The 18,597-nt window shown below is 43.7% G+C and overlaps 1 protein-coding gene and 1 long non-coding RNA gene across 4 annotated transcripts; one reads left to right on the top strand and one right to left on the bottom strand.

Moving 5' to 3' along the window:
- The first annotated feature begins 2,353 nt into the window (after nucleotides 1-2,353).
- Nucleotides 2,354-18,484, top strand: zgc:153184 (uncharacterized protein LOC751652 homolog). 3 transcript variants are annotated; one of them, XM_048980302.1, is made up of 6 exons: nucleotides 2,354-2,773; nucleotides 9,598-9,693; nucleotides 11,253-11,324; nucleotides 14,208-14,369; nucleotides 14,928-15,302; nucleotides 16,313-18,484. In XM_048980302.1, exons 1-6 carry the CDS (start codon nucleotides 2,768-2,770, stop codon nucleotides 16,340-16,342), a joined length of 741 nt encoding a protein of 246 aa, XP_048836259.1. In that variant the 5' UTR covers nucleotides 2,354-2,767; the 3' UTR covers nucleotides 16,343-18,484. The 3 variants fall into 3 exon arrangements, with proteins under 3 accessions (XP_048836259.1, XP_048836260.1, XP_048836261.1); XM_048980303.1 differs by lacking the exon at nucleotides 9,598-9,693 and having other exon boundaries at nucleotides 2,359-2,773; XM_048980304.1 differs by lacking the exons at nucleotides 2,354-2,773; nucleotides 9,598-9,693; nucleotides 11,253-11,324 and adding an exon at nucleotides 11,331-12,783.
- On the bottom strand, nucleotides 4,404-5,588 carry LOC125711428 (uncharacterized). The gene is made up of 2 exons (XR_007383017.1): nucleotides 5,091-5,588; nucleotides 4,404-4,775 (listed from the first exon to the last, which is right to left on the bottom strand). It is a non-coding gene; the product is annotated as an uncharacterized LOC125711428 (long non-coding RNA).
- Nucleotides 18,485-18,597: the final 113 nt, after the last annotated feature.

Genomic DNA, 18,597 nt, shown 5'->3' with positions numbered 1-18,597 from the left:
GAGAGAGCAGAAGTAGAAATTGAACTGGGTAAAGAAGAAATCTTGCTTGCCCAACTGCAGCAGAAAAAAGTGCAGATGGAGATACATCTCCTAAAGGCAAAGATGGAAAGTGCTGGTGTCTGTCCTGTAAATGATTTTTGACTTTTTGACAGTATTGTTTTTGTTTTGTTATTTCACATTAGAACAAACTAAAAAAAATGTAATTTTTTTTGCAGTGTTTCTGTTTCTTACAATTAAAACAAACAATGGCTATTTGTGGCCACTGGTATTTTGCCTACCTGTTGTTTTTTGCTTAGCCAGTAGGCTACACTGTTGGTTCCATTTAAGGCTATGGTAAACAGGATTTAGTAATCCTGAAATTTGATATTTGGATCACAGTGATCCAACCCAATATTCCTTTAAAAAAACTGTCATAAAAGTAAGATAGATCAGTTAATCCTGGATAGCAAAACATGGGATTTCCAAATCCAGACCAATTTGATCCAGATTAAATTTTTTGAAGAACTGGGCCCAGGACACCCATGACCCTGAACAGGACAAGTGATTACAGAAGATGTCTGGATGTTGATGCTAGGCAACACACCATTTAGCGATATCATGCCATGTGACTTGACTCTGCATCCCCAAACTTGTCTTGCAGGCCATTTCTAAACATTGCATGATTTGTAACATCACCCCAATGTAGCACTCTGAGGAAAGCCATGCCTGTTTTGTTGCCCTGCGATAAATATGTGAGAATCTAATGATTCAGCTAATTGTTTGGGGAAATTAGTTTTTTTTCCCCACATTATTTATTTCTTATCTGTTACCATGATAATGAAGAGAGCAGCATTTGCTCGTGTTTATGTGATTACAGCATGTTCCCAGCTGTGGCAAGATCTGCACCCTGACAGAGTGTTAAGATCCGATACACCATGCTTATTGTTTAATTAATCTAGAAACAAATGCAAGTGAGATCCAGGCGGACACTGTTTGAAAGTAAGTTTATGAAACACCCAATTAAACTGTCATGAAGACTCATAAATGTGGTTCATTGGGGAATCGTGTGTGTGTGTGTGTGTGTGTGTGTGTGTGTGTTAGCTGTTAGCACAATGCTTTGCATATTGAGCTACAAGAGTATGAATATATATATATTCTTTCTATAGCACTTTTACTCTGCTCTCAAAAATGTTATTCTCTATTAGTACGACACCTTAACCTGTCATCTGGTCCTTCAACACAAAATATTTTTTGTTAAGGATAGATGGGCTAAAGTTTCCTGTTTACAGAAATTCTGCACCAAGGAATCAGTGCAGCATAGATCTAATGCCGGAATAACAGTGAGAATACGAGTGAGATAGGCCAAAACCAGTCAGAACTGGCTGCTGTAGTAACACATTAGACTAATTACTTAAGTATGAAATACAATTGCGAAATGTAAAGTGAGTTACATTACAGCTCATGTCAGTTCATATGTGTTATTAAACTTGTTGGTGTTTTGTTGTACTGCTTCAAACCTTATCTAAAATTATCTACTGTTACAAATCTTATCTTAATATCTACTGCTACAAATCTAAAATTTTATTAATCTTCATCATCTTGAAGTGTTGGAATCCTGTCCACGCAACTGAGTTTAACTGATCTTAAGAGAATTCCTTGTGATTGACAATTATAAAGATTTTCTTAGAATATACAGACTTTCCTCCACTTCCACTATTCTTTGTGGCGCTTGCTGAACACGCTTCCTGTTTTGCGTCTCCACACCTGCCTCCTTGCGTCTGCTTTTCACCAACGGGAAACACCGCTGGTGCTGCATGTTCAGAGGAAAGTGACTTCCTGAAGACATCTGCCTGCGGCTGAATCGTCTTCCATGCAGTCTCTTCTGACGACGGCTTATGTCAAACAGGATGTAAGCTTTGCTCGGTCTTATCTCCCCTCAACCTCCGCTGCAGCCTTCCGTCCGTCTCGCAAAGTGCAAAAAAACACGGCTCTTCTGATCACAGCAGCGGCACCAATGGCCAAGTCTGCCTGTAATACGGGAATCGCGTATACAGTCGTGCAAACACGATTATTCACTGTCACATGGGCACTGAAAGTCATGCAGAGACACAAATGCGGGTTGAAAACCTGGTTAGCAAATTAAACAAGCAACAGTGTTCAATATAGTGGCCAAAACTGTGGAATCACTTCCAGTTTTTAGAGATTGCAGAACTTTACTCCAGTAACTGCAGTTATTTAATCGTCCGTTGCGTGATATTTGTAAACGTTCTTCAATTATTTATAACAATTACAGTCAGTATTCGTGTAGTAATTTTTAAAGCCAAATAAAATGCTGGGTGTTTCCACAATTTTGGCCACTAGTGTAGACTTCTATGTCGTGGCCACATCTGGAAGTTGTGCAGTAAGATCAGACCTCGCTAGGTATGCTATATTAATATAATGGAAATAAATACAAGGAGTATTTATCTCTACATAGTTAAATGAGTACGTGTTTACTTGTTACCATGAAATGAAACAAAACGGGGATTGAAGTGGCATCCAGTTGCACAGGCTGTCGTAAGACGTATGACATGTGTGTAAGTGCGAGAGGCGATGGATGGGCGGCATGCTGCCGGACTGGCTGCTGATAAAGCGGAGCGAAGGGTGTGTTTGCATCTGCGAGTCCTGCGGCTACAAAGACGGGCAAAGACAGAGCAGCAGCTGCGCAGTATAAAAGGAACTATTCTGATTTTCTGTGCAAACAACGAAAGTTTGGGCTATAAAAATCTCCGGACGCCCGGAGTGGAGGATGGAGGTAATAAGCTTTTTATTAACTAATATGTTTAAGGGATGTATACACTCGGGTTGCGGGGTTCGCTTTCAGCTCTCTGGGTAACTTTGATAGATCTAATTCCCCGTCCGATCTGCTGATGTCTTTAATTTCCCATCTTTTATTCTGTAAAGGTGCCTAACACTCGCAGGTGGTAGTACGATACTTTCTTGTTCTCATTTCCAAGAAGTGCGGAGATATTTCCTGTTACTTACTCCCTGCTTTCAAGCGCCTTCCATTTTATCTTCTTTGAAAAGAAAGTTTTGTCATGACAGCATTAAATTTAGGACCCGGTGGGAATTTGCCTGGGCGCAAATAGCCTATATGTACTTATTTTAGCGCTCTGTTTATTATTGCGTGTTGAATGTCAGACTGTACGGGCTGAAGCTCCTTCCCGAACACGGGGGAAGCGACGTCTCACCCCATACTTATGTACACTGCGCTTCACGGGCTCCTGCTGCAGGTTAAACACCACGGAACATGTTCTTGAGTAACCTATAGTCAAGAAAGTAAATAAACACGTTTTATTTTTTTAAAAATATACTTGAAACTCATTTTCTGTGTGAACTTGCCTGGAAAATGTAATAATTGCAGCTTAATATCTAATAATATTGAGCTGTTGGAAACTGATGAGTCAAACAAGAACTTAAACTTCTTATTTTCACTGTTTTGGATCTCCTGCTTCTTTTTAGTGAGAATGAAGGACACAAATGCGTGTGTCTCGACGAGTACCGTAGCTGTTCTTTTAAAAAGACTGATCCTAAAAAATGCCAAGTTGTATTATTTTCCCTCATGAGGTCCAACACTCAGTGTTTAGTTATACCGGTAGGCGGGCGTTTTAATAATATAATGTAGGAAATGGCGTGTTTATAAAATCATGCAAGTCGAACAGTGAAGGCTTTCGCTAAATAGGAATATGCAGCTTTTCCATATGTCATTTGAAACTAAACGGGAAACAAAATCACAACAACAACAATAATAATAATAATAAATTGACATTAAAATCTGGTGGACCTTATCTTAATAGTCCCGTGCAGCTGGTTGTGGACGAGTATTACCATAGGTTATCAAGCTTAGATATCCAGTGACTCCACTAAAACACATCACCACTACCACCAAAACTAAGTGATTTATTTCTGTCTGCTTTTCCTTTTCAATCAGGAATCCTAAGTCGTTATTTAGTCAAGACGTGGGCAGGACACGTTTCTGCTGATGGTTTTGTTTAGAAAGTCATGTGAGATACATGCTTGGTTTCTGCATGCTGACAGCCAGCAGTACATTAAAGAATAACAGAACAGCGAAGCTGCAGGCAACACAGACAGTACATAACACAAAATAATAAACAGTCACAAAAACATAGAACATGTGATTGGTGTACAAGTGACCAGTAGGTTGGTCTTCAATGTAATGATATATTATATATATAGAGGGTGTTGAGTAGCCTTAGGGCCTGTGGGTACACTCTCAGAAAAAAGGATATAGCCCTGCTGCAGCTCTGTTCCCCAAGGTACAAACAACGTTAATCTACCCCCATTGTTCCATTCTGTACCTTCAAAGGTACATTGACACGTAATCATACCCTCAAAGGCACAAATCGTCACTTTTTTTCGGACAGTGCGCTTCGATTGCTGATATTACCCTGCCGTCTCCCAGCAGGGAAACAGGAAAAAATGGCTGAGCTGGGAATCACAGCCCTTATTAAGGTCACCTGGTCTTCAAGGGCAGTGGGAGGTGACCCTGTCCTGGTGATGGTTTGAGAAGCCTGCACCACCTTCTGCTGTGATCTCTGTGCAGTTTCCTCATCATGATGTAATGCATCCAGTGCGGACAGAGTTCGTCATGCATCTGTTGAGGTTGGTGATGGTCATATCATCCCAACTTTCCTCAGCCATCTGACGAAGCAGAAACTTTGGTTTATCTTGTACATGTTGAATCCTTTAACTGAAATATTGACCACAGGATGCCCGCATATCCACCACTCGGAAACCTATTGAAAACTACTGAAGACCTGAATTCCGATGTGGAATTCAGTAGAGTGATGTCAGCCTCGGTCTCTGCTGTACCTGACAGATGGTATATTTCTTGTGGTTCTGAGGATACCTTGACTTAAATCTGAGTTTTTTTAAACACCTTTCACAAGCATGGGAGGTAGTGTGTGGTTAACTGAATTAGGATTAAATCCCTGAGTCAGCAGAGTGATGTTGCCACAGGGCCTCCGAGCATGACCCCTGACCCCCGGTGATCCTCTGACCCCACTTAGTGTTTGCTCAATAAAAATGTAATGCAAAATAAATTGACTCACCTCACTCAATGGCAGCAGCAAAGTACAAAATCAGCAGAATATGGTCGTAGTTGTGACTTGTCCTGGGCTTAAAGGCAGAGCCTTCTTGCCTGAGTGACAACTGTGATTGACATCTTGTGATTATTTTAATTTTAAGCTTCAAATACAAAGATTTAATTTACTGGATTATTTAAATACGGTTGTGATTTGATGTGTCACAGTGGAGGGGGCACACCTAACTTCTTTGTGTGCCTGTTTATGTGCGTGTGTCTGTGTTTGTGTGTGAGGGAGAGAGAGAGAGGAAGGGAAAGGGAGAGAGAGGGAGGGAAGGAGAGAGAGAGAGGGAGGGAGGGATAGGGAGAGAAGGAGAGAGGGAGGGAGAGAGAGGAAGGGAGGGATAGGGAGAGAAGGAGAGAGATTGAGAGGGATAATAACAGTTTCTGTGATTCCCAGCCATTGGGAGGGGGTTTAACTTTCTCATTATTCTCCAGGGATGACAGCCCTGAATGCCCCCCCCCCCCAGCACATTTTGCTCTGTCTTCTTAGATAGATTGTAGTTTATCACACTAATAGATGCCTTTCATAAAGACAAAAAAAACTTTTTAGAAGCACAACTGCATCTGTGAACGTACCCATTTACGATTCTGCAGTTCTGCCAAGGTCTGACCATCTTACTGTCTTATGTTGAAGGTTCATTCTTTGTGTTACCATGCAAGATTAGTTTTACGCCTCTTATTAAGTCATTTTGGTCATTGCTGTTGCAGAAATCTACTTAAATCTCTTCTCCTTGTATAAGAGACCCTTCCCACCATGGTCACCCTAGAATGTTCTACATACTGTATACGAACTCACACAGCACACCGTGCAAATCGAAGAAGTCAGTAGACCGTTGTGTCCCTAGCTGCTCTGTGTCAGTCGCAGCAATGAGAAAAATACAGAGGAAACTGCAGATCCCTGGTGGGAAATGGCATGTGGAAGTCATAAACATGACATTGGTGGGCTTCCATGCCATGCTCCCTTTTAGCAAGATGGTAACTGGCCATAACTGGCTGAGTGTCGGAAAGATCAGAATATTCCCCCAGCCCCCCACCCCCAGCCATATACCCATGGACCTCTCCATGGATAGAGTCAAGCACTCTGGGAGGTCTAGAGTGTTTTCTCAGGCTGCAAACCCCCGAAATAGTCACAATGTTTCCCTCCCAAACAGCAAATGCCTCATTCGTCCTCATTATACGTGTCACAGTTCTGAAAACAGTAAAACTGCTCAAGATTCCATTTTCGTTCGCACTGTAAGTAACGTTCATCTGAAGGAGGGGAAAGACCCCCCACTTATTGTGAAATCTTCGAGTGTGTCAGTGTTCTTATTGCTCTCCTTGTGAACTGCGAACCTCAGCTTTCTACACTCGCAGGCAGCTGTTGGACACGGAACGGGATTTATGCTCCCAGCACAGTAACTGGCTTCTGTTTCCTTGAGACAAAATACGCAGAAGAGGAAAGGGATGTGTGGCTGGCTGCCCAGCAACCTTGCGAATGAAACGCTGCAGGGCACTAGCAAGGAGAAGCACCGCAGAAGATGCCAGTGGGCATGTTAAAGAAAGAAATAGGAAGAACAGATGGAAAGAACAAAAAACTCAAAAGCAGAGCAGAGTATGTAGAGGGACAGGGAAGCTTGACTGATACCTACTGTAGGAGAGGATGAGAAGGCAGCAGAGTATGACATCATTAGGCCAGGATGTACAGGGAATGTTTCTGAAAAGGAAGGTATGGTACGGATAAGATGTGAAGATGGGGAGAGAGAGAGGGAAGATTCTGGACATGTTGAGTACAGAAATGAAAGCAGTGAAGAGATACATTTTTGCCTTTGTTTACACTTATGGGCGGTGCCTCTTCCCAACTGCAGAGGCACTTACTGTAATAGCAGGTCATGAAGGGGGAGCTGGATGGCGTTTTGCGTCACTGTGTAAGAGATCTCCATTCAGCATTGATATTAAATCCATCCATTTTCCAAACCGCTTATCCTACTGGGTCGCGGAGGGTCCGGAGCCTATCCCGGAAGCAATGGGCACAAGGCAGGGAACAACCCAGGATGGGGGGCCAGCCCATCGCAGGGCACACTCACACACACACTCCTACGGGAAATTTAGCAACTCCAATTAGCCTCAGCATGTTTTTGGACTGTGGGAGGAAACCGGAGTACCCAGAGGAAACCCCACGACGACATGGGGAGAACATGCAAACTCCACACACATGTAACCCAGGCGGAGACTCGAACCCAGGTTCCAGAGGTGTGAGGCAACAGTGCTAACCACTGCACTACCATGCCGCCCCCTTGATATTAAATTAGAACCAGTGGCTTGCAGAGTGTGGTGGATATAGAGTCAGCATTCAGGAGAGATATAGGCCATGCATAGATGTCAGTGTTTGAAAAGAACTGTATTGTTGATGATGTCAGCAGCCATGCTGGCCGGCATCCTTTTCCTGGTCCAGTTGGGGGCCTTAGTCTGCCAAGACCAGATCTCCAGCCTGTTTGGCTACTTTGACAAGATCTCCTGTGTGTTTTGTGGGCCTCTCAAACTTCAGAAGAAAGGAAGTCTGTCTAGCTATTACAGAACAATACACATTATCCTGAACTTTCCGCTTTTCCCTTGTGACAATTATCATGCAACAAACTTACCGCAAAAGTTTCTTGTTTCATTTGTTTCCTTAACATAGTTCTCCGTTCCCCCGGAGAAATTGCTTGTACAGACAGCAAGAGTGTCCACAGTAAAGTCAAATGTTAAATTTAGCAGCTTTAATTAGAGGAGAATACTGGGTACTGGGTCACCACACATACAGACCCACACTCACACACACACACACACACATACACACACACACACACACACACACACACACACACACACTCACACACACGGATGGCTGTGATGTAATTGTTAAAAAAAAAAAAATTCTGTTGGCTGAAAAGGAAATGATATTGTACAGCAGTGTTTCCCAATCCGGTCCTCGGGCACCCACAGGCAGTCCATGTTTTTGCTCCGAGCTGGGAGGGAGTAAAAATGTGGAATGTCTGGCAGGGAGCTCTGGACTGTCTGCGGTTCCCAGAGGATTGGGAGACACCACTTTAATGGCAAACAGGGCTGTTCTTCGGGCAGCTTCCTGCTTGCCGAGTGACTTAATATAACAAAGGGCGTGCTTTGTGAACAAGGAGCCTCATTAAAATACTGACCGCCCCTTGGAAACAGCCATCAGCTAGATCTGTCTACTTCCAACCATCAGCTAAATCTGTCTACTTCCAGTCATCAGCTAGTTCTGTCTACTTCCAGCCATCAGCTAGTTCTGTCTACTTCCATCTGGAAAACATCTCCATAGAAATTTTTATACTGCTCAAGTTCCACACAGAAACGTTTTCAGTCCCTAGCTTTATGTATTGTTCTGCCATAGAAAAATGCTTGACGAAACACTTGAGAGCTTGACGAAAGCATGTGCTGGTCATTCAGGAAATGCAAATGAGATTAATTGCTTCTTAAAAATTTCTTAAAGGGATGTAGAGTGCCTCTGTAGGTAGCTCTGTTACATTATACCTCTTGGTTGCTGGTTTGAATACCACCTCCGTTCTGCATGGGGGGAGTTAGTATGTCATCTCTGTGAGATATGCCTCTTCTCCTACAATCAAAAGACTTGCAATTAGGATTATCATTGACTCTAAATTGCCCATAATATATGATTTTGTGTATGTACCCTGTGATGGATTACCATCCCGTCCTGTCTAGGATTGGCTGCCCCATAACCCTCAGTCACTGTTTCCCAGTTCAGCACTCGGGGACCCGCAGCCAGTGCAGGTTTTTGCTCCCTTCGAGCTCCCTGTCTGACAGTCCACATTTTTTTTAAGGATCGGATTAGGAACTACTGCCCTAAGTGGTTAGTGATAAGTGACTGGAAAATGGAAGACGGGATGAATAAAACCTTGGTGTGTTTGAGTGAGGTTCTTTTCTAGGACGTGAAAATATTCTGAAAAGTGCTGGGCACCGTTAATCTCAGGAAAATATGAAAATTGTTACAAAAATATTAACCACTGTGTGATATGATATTAATAGCCAAACATGCACTCTGCTGCTGTTCCATTGCTCACCATGTCCTGTTTTGGTGTTTGTGTGGCTGTTTATTTTACGTTGGTCTATATGACTGTGCCAGAACATTCTCAAACATTCGAACGGTCTTTGGCAGTGTTTGTCAACGCGGTCCTCAGGGACGCCCAGACGGTCCACATTTATGCTCCCTCCCACTTCCCAGCCAGACCGTCTGCAGGTCTCTGAGGACCAGGTTGAGAAACTCTTTTGGGTCTTTGGGATAATAAGGATTTATAGCCCCCCCCCCCTTCAGCTCAGTATATAATTCTGCCCCATCTTGAAATTTGTCCACAACATCTCTGTCTTAACTGTCAAGCTGAAAAAAACCCAGCTCCATTTGATAAATCTGAGCATTGCGTGCCGTGGCATAAGTGCATCTGTAAAGTGTCCCTGCCTTCCAGGGATCTCCAGCCAAGTCCTCCATTCTCAAGGCAGGAGTCTTTGGGGCCCCCTTTCCTAAAGATCCACCAGTTCCAAAGTCCACTGGAACCAAAGAGGTGAGACTGATACAGCAGAGTCATCGTCACAATCGTCTGGGGGTGCCTGTTTAGGACCTGCATCTCCATCCCCCAGTCATGGAATCTTCAGTAGTTGCCTACCAAAAGAAAGCCATGTCGTTCAAGCTGATTCACAGGTGCCTGCGTTTGGAATGACCATCAGCCATGTTCTGAATGCGTTTTCCTCAGAACAGAAAACCCAAGTGTAACACGCAAGTCGGTCCCTCATTTTGGTTTCCGAACTGCCATGCATGACCCCTCTCTTTTCCTTCTTCTCCTCATAAAGTCCTCCACTAACTCTAGTTCTCTCATCCTGAACTGTCAATGGCCTACCCAGCTAACAATTTGGTAGGGCAGGGTAACACTGCCGCATTACTCTTCATAGCTCATGGGTTCAAAGCTTAGTGGTGTATTGTTTTATTATACAACAATATTTTTCAACATTAATTGCATTAAAAGGATGTTCAGGTAATATTGTTATCATGCTGACAATGACAGAACCTTTGCTACAATGTATAACATGGAAGTAATGATTCATTAATGTTACCGTAAGAGTCTTCTCTGCCAGCTTTGAGAAGACCTTTAAATAATGATGATATGTAAAGTTTAATTTTTTTATTTATCTATCATTTTAACCACACACAACTCGATCTACTGAACACCAGTCAGATGAGAAACTGTTTTGTTTCACCCAGCCAACTAAGTACTTTCTGGCTGGTTGAAACAAAATCTTGGTTTGGATTTTTATCTTTTTGGACCTGAATTGTCCACTTCTGCACACATTGGATCCCTCAATGAATTAAACCACATATTTGCTTCATATGACACAGTAAAAGTAAGACTGATGTGTGCTGATTTTAGCTTGTGTTACTAATAGGCCCCTGACCAGCAGGCCCTGAGGAGTAGGCCCTGACCAGTAGGCCCTGACCTGTAGGCCCCTGACCGGCAGGCCCTGATCAATGGGTTCTCCCCATTAGGCCCTGACCAGTAGACCCTGACCAGTAGACCCTGACCAGTAGGCCCTGAGGAGTAGGCCCTGACCAGTAGGCCCTGACCTGTAGGCCCCTGACCGGCAGGCCCTGATCAATGGGTTCTCCCCATTAGGCCCTGACCAGTAGACCCTGACCAGTAGCTCCCTGACCATCAGGTCCTGTCCAGTAAACCCTGACCAGTAGCCCCCTGACCATCAGATCCTGTCCAGTAGGGCCTGACCAGTAGGCCCTGACCAGTAGGTTCTCAACATTAGGCCCTGACCAGCAGGCCCTGACCAGCAGGCCCTGACCATCAGGTCCTGTCCAGTAGGCCCTGACCAGTAGGTTCTCAACATTAGGCCCTGACCAGTAGGCCCTGACCAGCAGGCCCTGACCATCAGGTCCTGTCCAGTAGACCCTGACTAATAGCTCCTCATCAGTAGACTCTGACCAGTAGGCCCTGAGCAGTAGCCCCCTGACCATCAGGTCCTGTCCAGTAGGCTCTGACCAGCAGGCCCTTCCCAGTAGGCCCCGGGACCTGCTTCACAGTGCTGTGAGCTCTGAAATGTATTTCCTTCATCATCACAGAAACCCACCACGCCTTCGCCCCCCCCTCCCAAAGCCAAGAGCAGGAACTCTGCCCTCATTGAGAAACTGCAGGTATGTGCCCTGAAGATGCCTATATAATAAAAAACTACTTTAGTTCTCACCTCGAGCCTGTGCTGGACGTGAGCTGGTGGATGGATGGATGAATGTTTAGTTCATTCTACTTTGTTGAGAACTCTGTCGATGCCAATAACTCTAACACAGTGAAGCAAAAGAAGAATATCGAACCAAAATATCTTCAACATTCATTTATATTTAATTTAGCTCATTAATTACTTTTTCCTGCAACCATAACCATGATTAGTGGCTACATGATGGATGGATGCAGCTAAGCTCATTTTGCCCATTACCAAGCATTCAAAATTTATCTGTGTTGTCATCAAAGTATTTTATTCATCTGTTCATCCACCTTTCAGCTATGATCCACACTTCAGAAAATATAAAACGTGAAATAAGTTCACTTGGGTTGTCAGTTATGTCATTCTGCTTTTTCTTGCCAAAACCGCTTTAGCCCTTAGCTTGTGTAAGATATTGTCATTAACATAACACAGCCAGAACTTTTTTTCTGGAGCCAGCATAGCTTGCTGATTGGTTCATGCTTACAGCCATAGCTTGTTGATTGGTTGATGCTTACAGCCATAGCTGGGTGATTGGTTGATTACAAGCACCAGCGCTAACATCAAGTTACGTGGAAGTGCAGAAAAAAAGATACAGCGGAGCTAAAACTGAGCAGATAATTATTGTGTACGTCAATTAGATTTAATGCACCAGTTAATGCATTTTTTGCATTCGCGAAAATTAAATCGCTAACCAATATACTTTTGCCGCCGATGAATCCTGCCAGCACTTATTAGCGGGATAATGTTACAATGTTTTGTATTCTGTGCTGGTCAAATTTAATAAGAATCATGAACATGTCGTATGTACAATTTTTTTCCAGCGATGAAACCTGCCAGCACCTATTAGCGGGATAATGTTACAACGTTTTGTATTCTGTGCTGGCCAAATTTAATAAGAATCATGAACATGTTGACTTAATTATCCTCCGTTGTTTTGGTGTGGGGGTGTCGATTCGTATGAAATTATGCGTGAAGTTTAACCAATGAACCTCTTGCGTCTCCCGTGCTTATTTAACATAAAGATCCCGGTTCCTGTTGTGTGGTGCAAAAGTGACTCAGGAACGTGGACAGCAGCTTAAAAAGTCCCCGGTTGAGACGAGCCCAGGGACTTGTAAACTGGGACCAGGTTCTGGAACTTCTGTGTGCAAGTCCCTGTGGCTAGAGTGAAACGTTGCTTATTGCCTGTTTGAGTGCTAGAGCCACCTAGTGGTCTAAAGCAGGCGCAGTCCGGCGTCTAAGCTGCCAGGGATAACCACAGGTGAAACAAGCCAATTAGATCACAGGAAGACCAACTTGCTGACACCAATCCCAGGCATCAGAGCCTCTCTGAGCTGAGAGCAGCTATGGGACAGAGGGGTTGCCATTTCTCTCTGCTGCTCTTCTCACCGGTACAGGTAGGAGCAAACTGCCCTAAACCCACACTACCCATGCTAGTTGAGGTTCATGTACATTATAGCTGCTCTCTGTGTGACTCAGTATCTGCATTGGTAGGGAAGTTGTTGAATTGTCTTTTTCACAGCATGGAGAGCAGACAGGCAAGCAAACTGACACCGTTCTCTGCTCTCTTAAACCTGAGTCCTCACTTTTACGATTTGAGCCCGACTTCTACAGTTTGAAGGCTCACAAGTGGTCTGATTCGGGCCAGCAGGACCTAACATGGAAATACAGGAAGTGTACCATTTATTTAAAAAAAAAACAGTACTATATATTTTATAGCCATAAGCGTAAATGTAATTTATATTCAGTTCTCAGTGTAGTACAATAACTCACAAAAAGGTTGATTTAGAGTAGCTTCCGGTTTGTAAAATGGCTGTAGCTGACAATTTCTCAAAGCAGTATCCCTGGGTCAGCTGGCATTTAGCACCATTTACCTTACAGATACTAAGAGCTCCTCTTACCTTCTGGCTCTACAGCCCTGGACAACAATTCAATTAAAACTTATTTTCAAGTAATATGTAAGGGGTGGCATTGTGGTTATCACCAGAGTTGGGTAATTCAGGTCCAGAGAGTAAAAGTCCAGACCGGGATTTTGTTTCAACCAACCAGTTTAGTACTGTGTAACTGTGACTCTTTATGCTTAACCAGTTGGTTGAAACAAAATCCTGGTCTGGACTTTTACTCTCTGGACCTGAATTACCCAGCTCTGGTTATCACTGGGCCTGCATACCTGGGTGGTTGAGGTTTGAAATCCTGATGCCAAAATCACTGCCTGAATTTCTTCAATGTACTCTGGTTTCATTCTGCAGTCCAAGAGTGAAAAGGTGTTTAATTATGAGTAATTTAGAGACACTATTTTACTTAGAGGTGGAAAGCTCAGGTCCAGAAAGTACCAAATCCAGACCAAGATTTTGTTCCAGCCAACCAGCTGAGTACTGGTTGACTGTGACTCTTTAAATTTGTACTTTCTGAACTGAACTTTTCTCCTCTGTTCATTATCCCAAAGTTTCATCTGGGGATGAATATCTATCTGTGTGTCTACCTGTGAGTCCCGCACCCCGAGTCCTGTGTTGAGACCCTGTACTGCAGTGGTTCTCAAACTCGGTCCTCGGGCCCCACTGCCCTGCTTGTTTTCCAGCTATCCCTGCCCCACACACAAGTCCCAGCTGTCTTTCAGCTTCTGATTGACTGAACACACCTGATCCAGGTAATCAGCAGTGTGTGTGGCAGGGATAGCTGGAAAATAAGCAGGGCAGCGGGGGCCTGAGGACCGAGTTTGAGAACCACTGCTATACTGGTTAAGTGGTTCTTACAGATGGATGGGATTTTTTAGTACTTTGACCAACAGTAAGTGAATCTTGTTTCCTTTTTTTCCGCCCAGGCCAACCTTGTGTTGTCCCCACCGTCGCTGTCGCTTCCAGTCCGAAGTCCCGAAGGCAGATTGCATCCCAGACCTGTCTCTGCAAACCCCCCCAGCAGGGAAAACACGCCCGGCACCTTTGAGAGGCCTGCAGAGGGCGCTGTGCTGCCCAGCTTCAACAAGGTGAGGAGCCTCGTACAGCTTTGTCAGCATCAAAGCTGAATGGTGTAATTCACTGACTTAGTTTGTACATAGAATGAACTTTGAAGTGGATTGTGTGGTTTGGAGGGAATGATGTAAGGTCTATCGTTTCAAAGCCCCTTGTTGACATAACCGCTACCTGGAGTGACCTGTTTCCTTTTATAGGTACCCTGTAAGCCCCCAGTAAGCTTGCCCTGCCTCAGGGGTGCCTGATCATGTGACATCAGTGGTTTGGCACATAATCTCCTTAGCCTAGTTCGCCTCATGTTGCAATGGCTGCCTGACCTCAGAGCCTGCAGAGTCACCTTGTGGCATCGCTCTCACATGTGCACAGACTGCAGTAATTAGTCACATGGCCAGCTGGATCTTTAATGTCTTTTTTATGTTATTTATAAATTATGATAAGTTTTACTGAGGTTTCTGTGTATAATGTGTTCTAATAACTGGCTTTACGGCTGTTGATGTTACTGACTGTTTTATCATGCGTTTTTCGCTCACTTTCCAAGCATACTTAACCGATTCCTCGCTGCGTGGTCCTAGGGGCGCCCCCGACTCTCAATGAAGCGACGCCCCCCCTCCAGACAGCACAGGAAGTCTTACATAGAGGAGCAGGGCACAGAAAGCGGGGCATCCTCATTTCAGCAGAGTAGCGAGGAAGGGGAGGTGCCCGGAACCCCTTTGGAGAAGTCGCAAGAGACTACTGAGGCCGATGGCCCTGCATCTACAGCCAAAGCCGAAATCGATGGGGACAGTGCGGGGGTCCAAGATGAAGGTTCCGTCTGTCCGACAGAAAGCACGGTGAAGGAAGAGGTCGTCCCCGATGGTGACTGTGAGAGGATTCCGGCAGAGATCCACTCGGCCAGTACCCAGGAGCCTGAGCTAACGACGAGCCCAGGAGTATTAGCAGAACAGATAGTAAGTGTTAGTTTTTCATTGTGTGCTTATCTCATGTCATACATCTGCACAACCTGCAGATTGTCACTTAGCTACTGGATTATTTTATTATATTAAAATAACGTTCTATAAGTGAATACAGACGCTCCTCTACTTACGAATGAGTTACGTTCCGAACGGCCATTCGTAACTTGAAATGTTCGTAAGTCATTAATCAATATCATTTTAAGGGTATACGCAAATACAAAGACCTAGCATGCCGGGAGTACGCACGCTACGCCGCTGTGCGGCGGGAGCAGCGGCCAGGAGTCGTACTAGGCGGAATTAGCGCGCAGAAAAAAAATTGATTTGCGGACAGGAAACGGGAGCTCTTTGTTCGTATATCTGAAAGTTCTTAAGTAGAGGAGCATCTGTAATGACATCATACTATAAATAAAAAGTGATGTTATTTTAAAAGACATCGTACCTTATGCATGTAATTTAATTGGGAAATCCCAGAATAGCATTGTTTTTTTTTTTAAATACTGTGTACCTCAGTACAATGACTGGACAGTATGACTGTATTGAAAATCAGATACTGGCCAAACCTAGTGCTGTTGGGGGGGGGGTGGGGGTTAGGGTGTTGTGGAGAGGGTGTGGTAAAATTTTTTGACCAGGTGGGGCGGGGTTGTGGCTAATTATACTGCTGTTGAATAGAGGGATGTGAGATTTGTGGGCCACTGTGCATCATTCGCGGGTGTCAGGGGGCTGCTGTTAATTTGCGGGGGACACCGGAAGCTCCTAGGGGAGGCTTTGTACCTCCTAGGGGAGGCTTTGTACCTCCTAGGGGAGGCTTTGTACCTGGTTTAAGCTTCAGTAGCATTAGGGTGAATTATATGACTATTAATAAAGTGAAGCTTCTCTTAAGAAAGCATATTTTACTGAAACTACTTGAAAAACGAATGTCTCCGTCTGAAGTAATATGAGACATCTTCCTTCTTTCAGTGAACAATTTGTTAATAACTTGTTAATATCCCTTTTGTATTTTGTAGGAGAACCAGCCAAGGAGCCTCGGAGACTGAAATGGATAATAGGAGTATTGTTTGGAGGGGTCCAAATCCTCCCCCATGTATGGCTGTACTCGTCCTGGCCAGCTCACCTTCTGGAAAAGGAGAGCAGAAGGGGGACATTTTGGGCAATGACTAAGCTAACAATTGTAATAGTTTATGTTCCCATATCTTATATGTAACATTTGTTTTATTTTTAGTGGATTCCAAAATGGAACTGAAAGTTTTGAAGATAAAACTAATTTAAGGAACCTTCCATCAAGGGATTGACGTGATGGTTCTGTCCAAAAACACTGCTGTTCAGTGTATCCTGATTATTACTGGAGCGAATCAGTATTCTGTGTGGTAAATGTAGGGTTTTAAGTGTTAAAACAATGAGAGTTTGGCTTTAGGGATAGACGGTTTGCTTTTAAATACAAAGAAAGAGTCAAATGTCCTGAGACTCTCAAAATGTCGACTTAGACCGAAGGTAACTTCGGTCTAGCTGAAAAAAAAAGCTGAAAATGTTCTCAAGGAATTTTTACCATTGGCTTGGACGCAATATTTTTTATAAGATTACAGAGCTACAGCATGGTTGTCCCAGCAGAGAGCAGCAGGTCTCTAACTGTTCTCCCTCCTGTGAGTTATATTCTTAAGCCAGGATACTTGCATTGTGAACTTCACTTCCCCTACCAAATGGCACATTAAAGTGGAGCGCCCCCTGTTGGACATTCTTACCATTTGCAAGGGAGCAAATAGGTTTCTCTACTACTCTGACAGCAATGACATCAGTGACACCTGTAGGACTTCTGCCAATCTCTTACACTGAACAAATTAAACAATTGAAAATAGCCTCTTTGAACGGCATAATATGTCAGCCTGTGCACACTCCATAGCTGGTCTTATAAGTATCAGGGTTGCCAAGTCTCACGCATCTGGCCTGACGCTTGTGCTTTCAGAGTCTAACGCTCATGCAAGAAATCTTACAGCAAATCTATGTTTTTCCATTATAAACGTAAAATTAGAACATCAAAAGCGTTGGGGGCAGTTTGCAAACCCTACAGACCTTTTACATGGTAATAAAACTGTTACATGTGAATGTGTGAGCAGATGTGTGCAGACTTGTCTCGAAAATCCCACTCCTGCCAGCTGACCATAGCTGGCAACCCTGAGATATGAAATTATGTTGCCTTCCGATGAGCAGCACATGGAGCGCTGTGACCCTGCTGGTGTGCTTCTCTGAACTGGCAGCAATCGGCAGCCAGTGCCTTCCAGAGGGGCACGAAACGACCAGAATCACCTGTGATATTATGCGCGTCCATTTCACCATATGGTGACTCTAAGTCATGCTGTCAAAGGTCATGACCGGAGGAAGTCTTCGTTAACAGCTTCATGAAGTGCATTTCAACTGGCAGGTGTACAGCTGTTATGATTAGATTCTTCAGAACGTGTTGGAATAGGGGGAACACACACCATTTGAGAACAGGATCAATACTTTTTGTCATGCAAAAACATGCCACGTATGTTACACAACAATAAATAGCATCATCTTTTCATTAACTATATTCAAAAGTAGAATATAGACAATTAATATGGTGCAAAGATGTATATAATTTGTTTCAGACTAAATCTTAAAAAGAGAAACTGCCAATCACACCGAGCCGCCCCAAAACGAACATTTCAGTAATATTCCACCAATAGGGGGCGCAGGCGTTGTATTTGATTGTGCCGAGTCATATACTGTACATGTTTTCCCACAGTTAGGAACAAAATAGACTACTATTAGAGATATGTCGAAATATAATTACAGGAAGTGGTATTGTTTTATTAGTTAGAAAGAAACGCGAAAGCGAAACAAAAAGATAATGACTTTGTGGTATAATTAAAAGCAGGGGCGTAGGAAGCAGGCGGTGCGGGGGGTACATGTACCTCCCAAAATTTGGCTTCATTCCTCCCCCCTAAAAACAGACTTTTGCATTTAAGGTATTGTCTCCCCCACCCAAAAAATATCAAGCTCTCTCCTGCGCCCTTTCTTATACGTGTAACAAGCGATCTATCCATTTCTGGTAGCGTTAACTATCGTAGATAGAAAACTGAAACCACACGCTGAAATGTGTGCATAAAGATGAATGTGAGAGTTGTTTATATTTAAGAAAAATAAATTCATAATGAATCTGACGTTGGTGTTTCGTTCTGCTTTAACGCAATTGACCATATATATGAATTCTGAATCCATGGGTGTGGAAAGTCAGCGGAAGAAAGAAAGAATCGTTCGTCACCGTTTGCATTGT

The sequence above is a fragment of the Brienomyrus brachyistius genome, chromosome 17 (genome assembly GCF_023856365.1).
Source record: "Brienomyrus brachyistius isolate T26 chromosome 17, BBRACH_0.4, whole genome shotgun sequence".
Classification (NCBI taxonomy): Eukaryota; Metazoa; Chordata; class Actinopteri; order Osteoglossiformes; family Mormyridae; genus Brienomyrus; species Brienomyrus brachyistius.
Note: the sequence above shows the minus strand (reverse complement) of the source record. Positions and strands in the feature narration are given on the sequence as shown.

Coding starts and splice junctions, on each gene's coding strand:
- zgc:153184 (XM_048980302.1), top strand. Junction 11,325..14,207: donor CCCTCATTGAGAAACTGCAG/GTATGTGCCCTG, acceptor TTTTCCGCCCAG/GCCAACCTTGTGTTGTCCCC. Junction 14,370..14,927: donor TGCTGCCCAGCTTCAACAAG/GTGAGGAGCCTC, acceptor GCGTGGTCCTAG/GGGCGCCCCCGACTCTCAAT.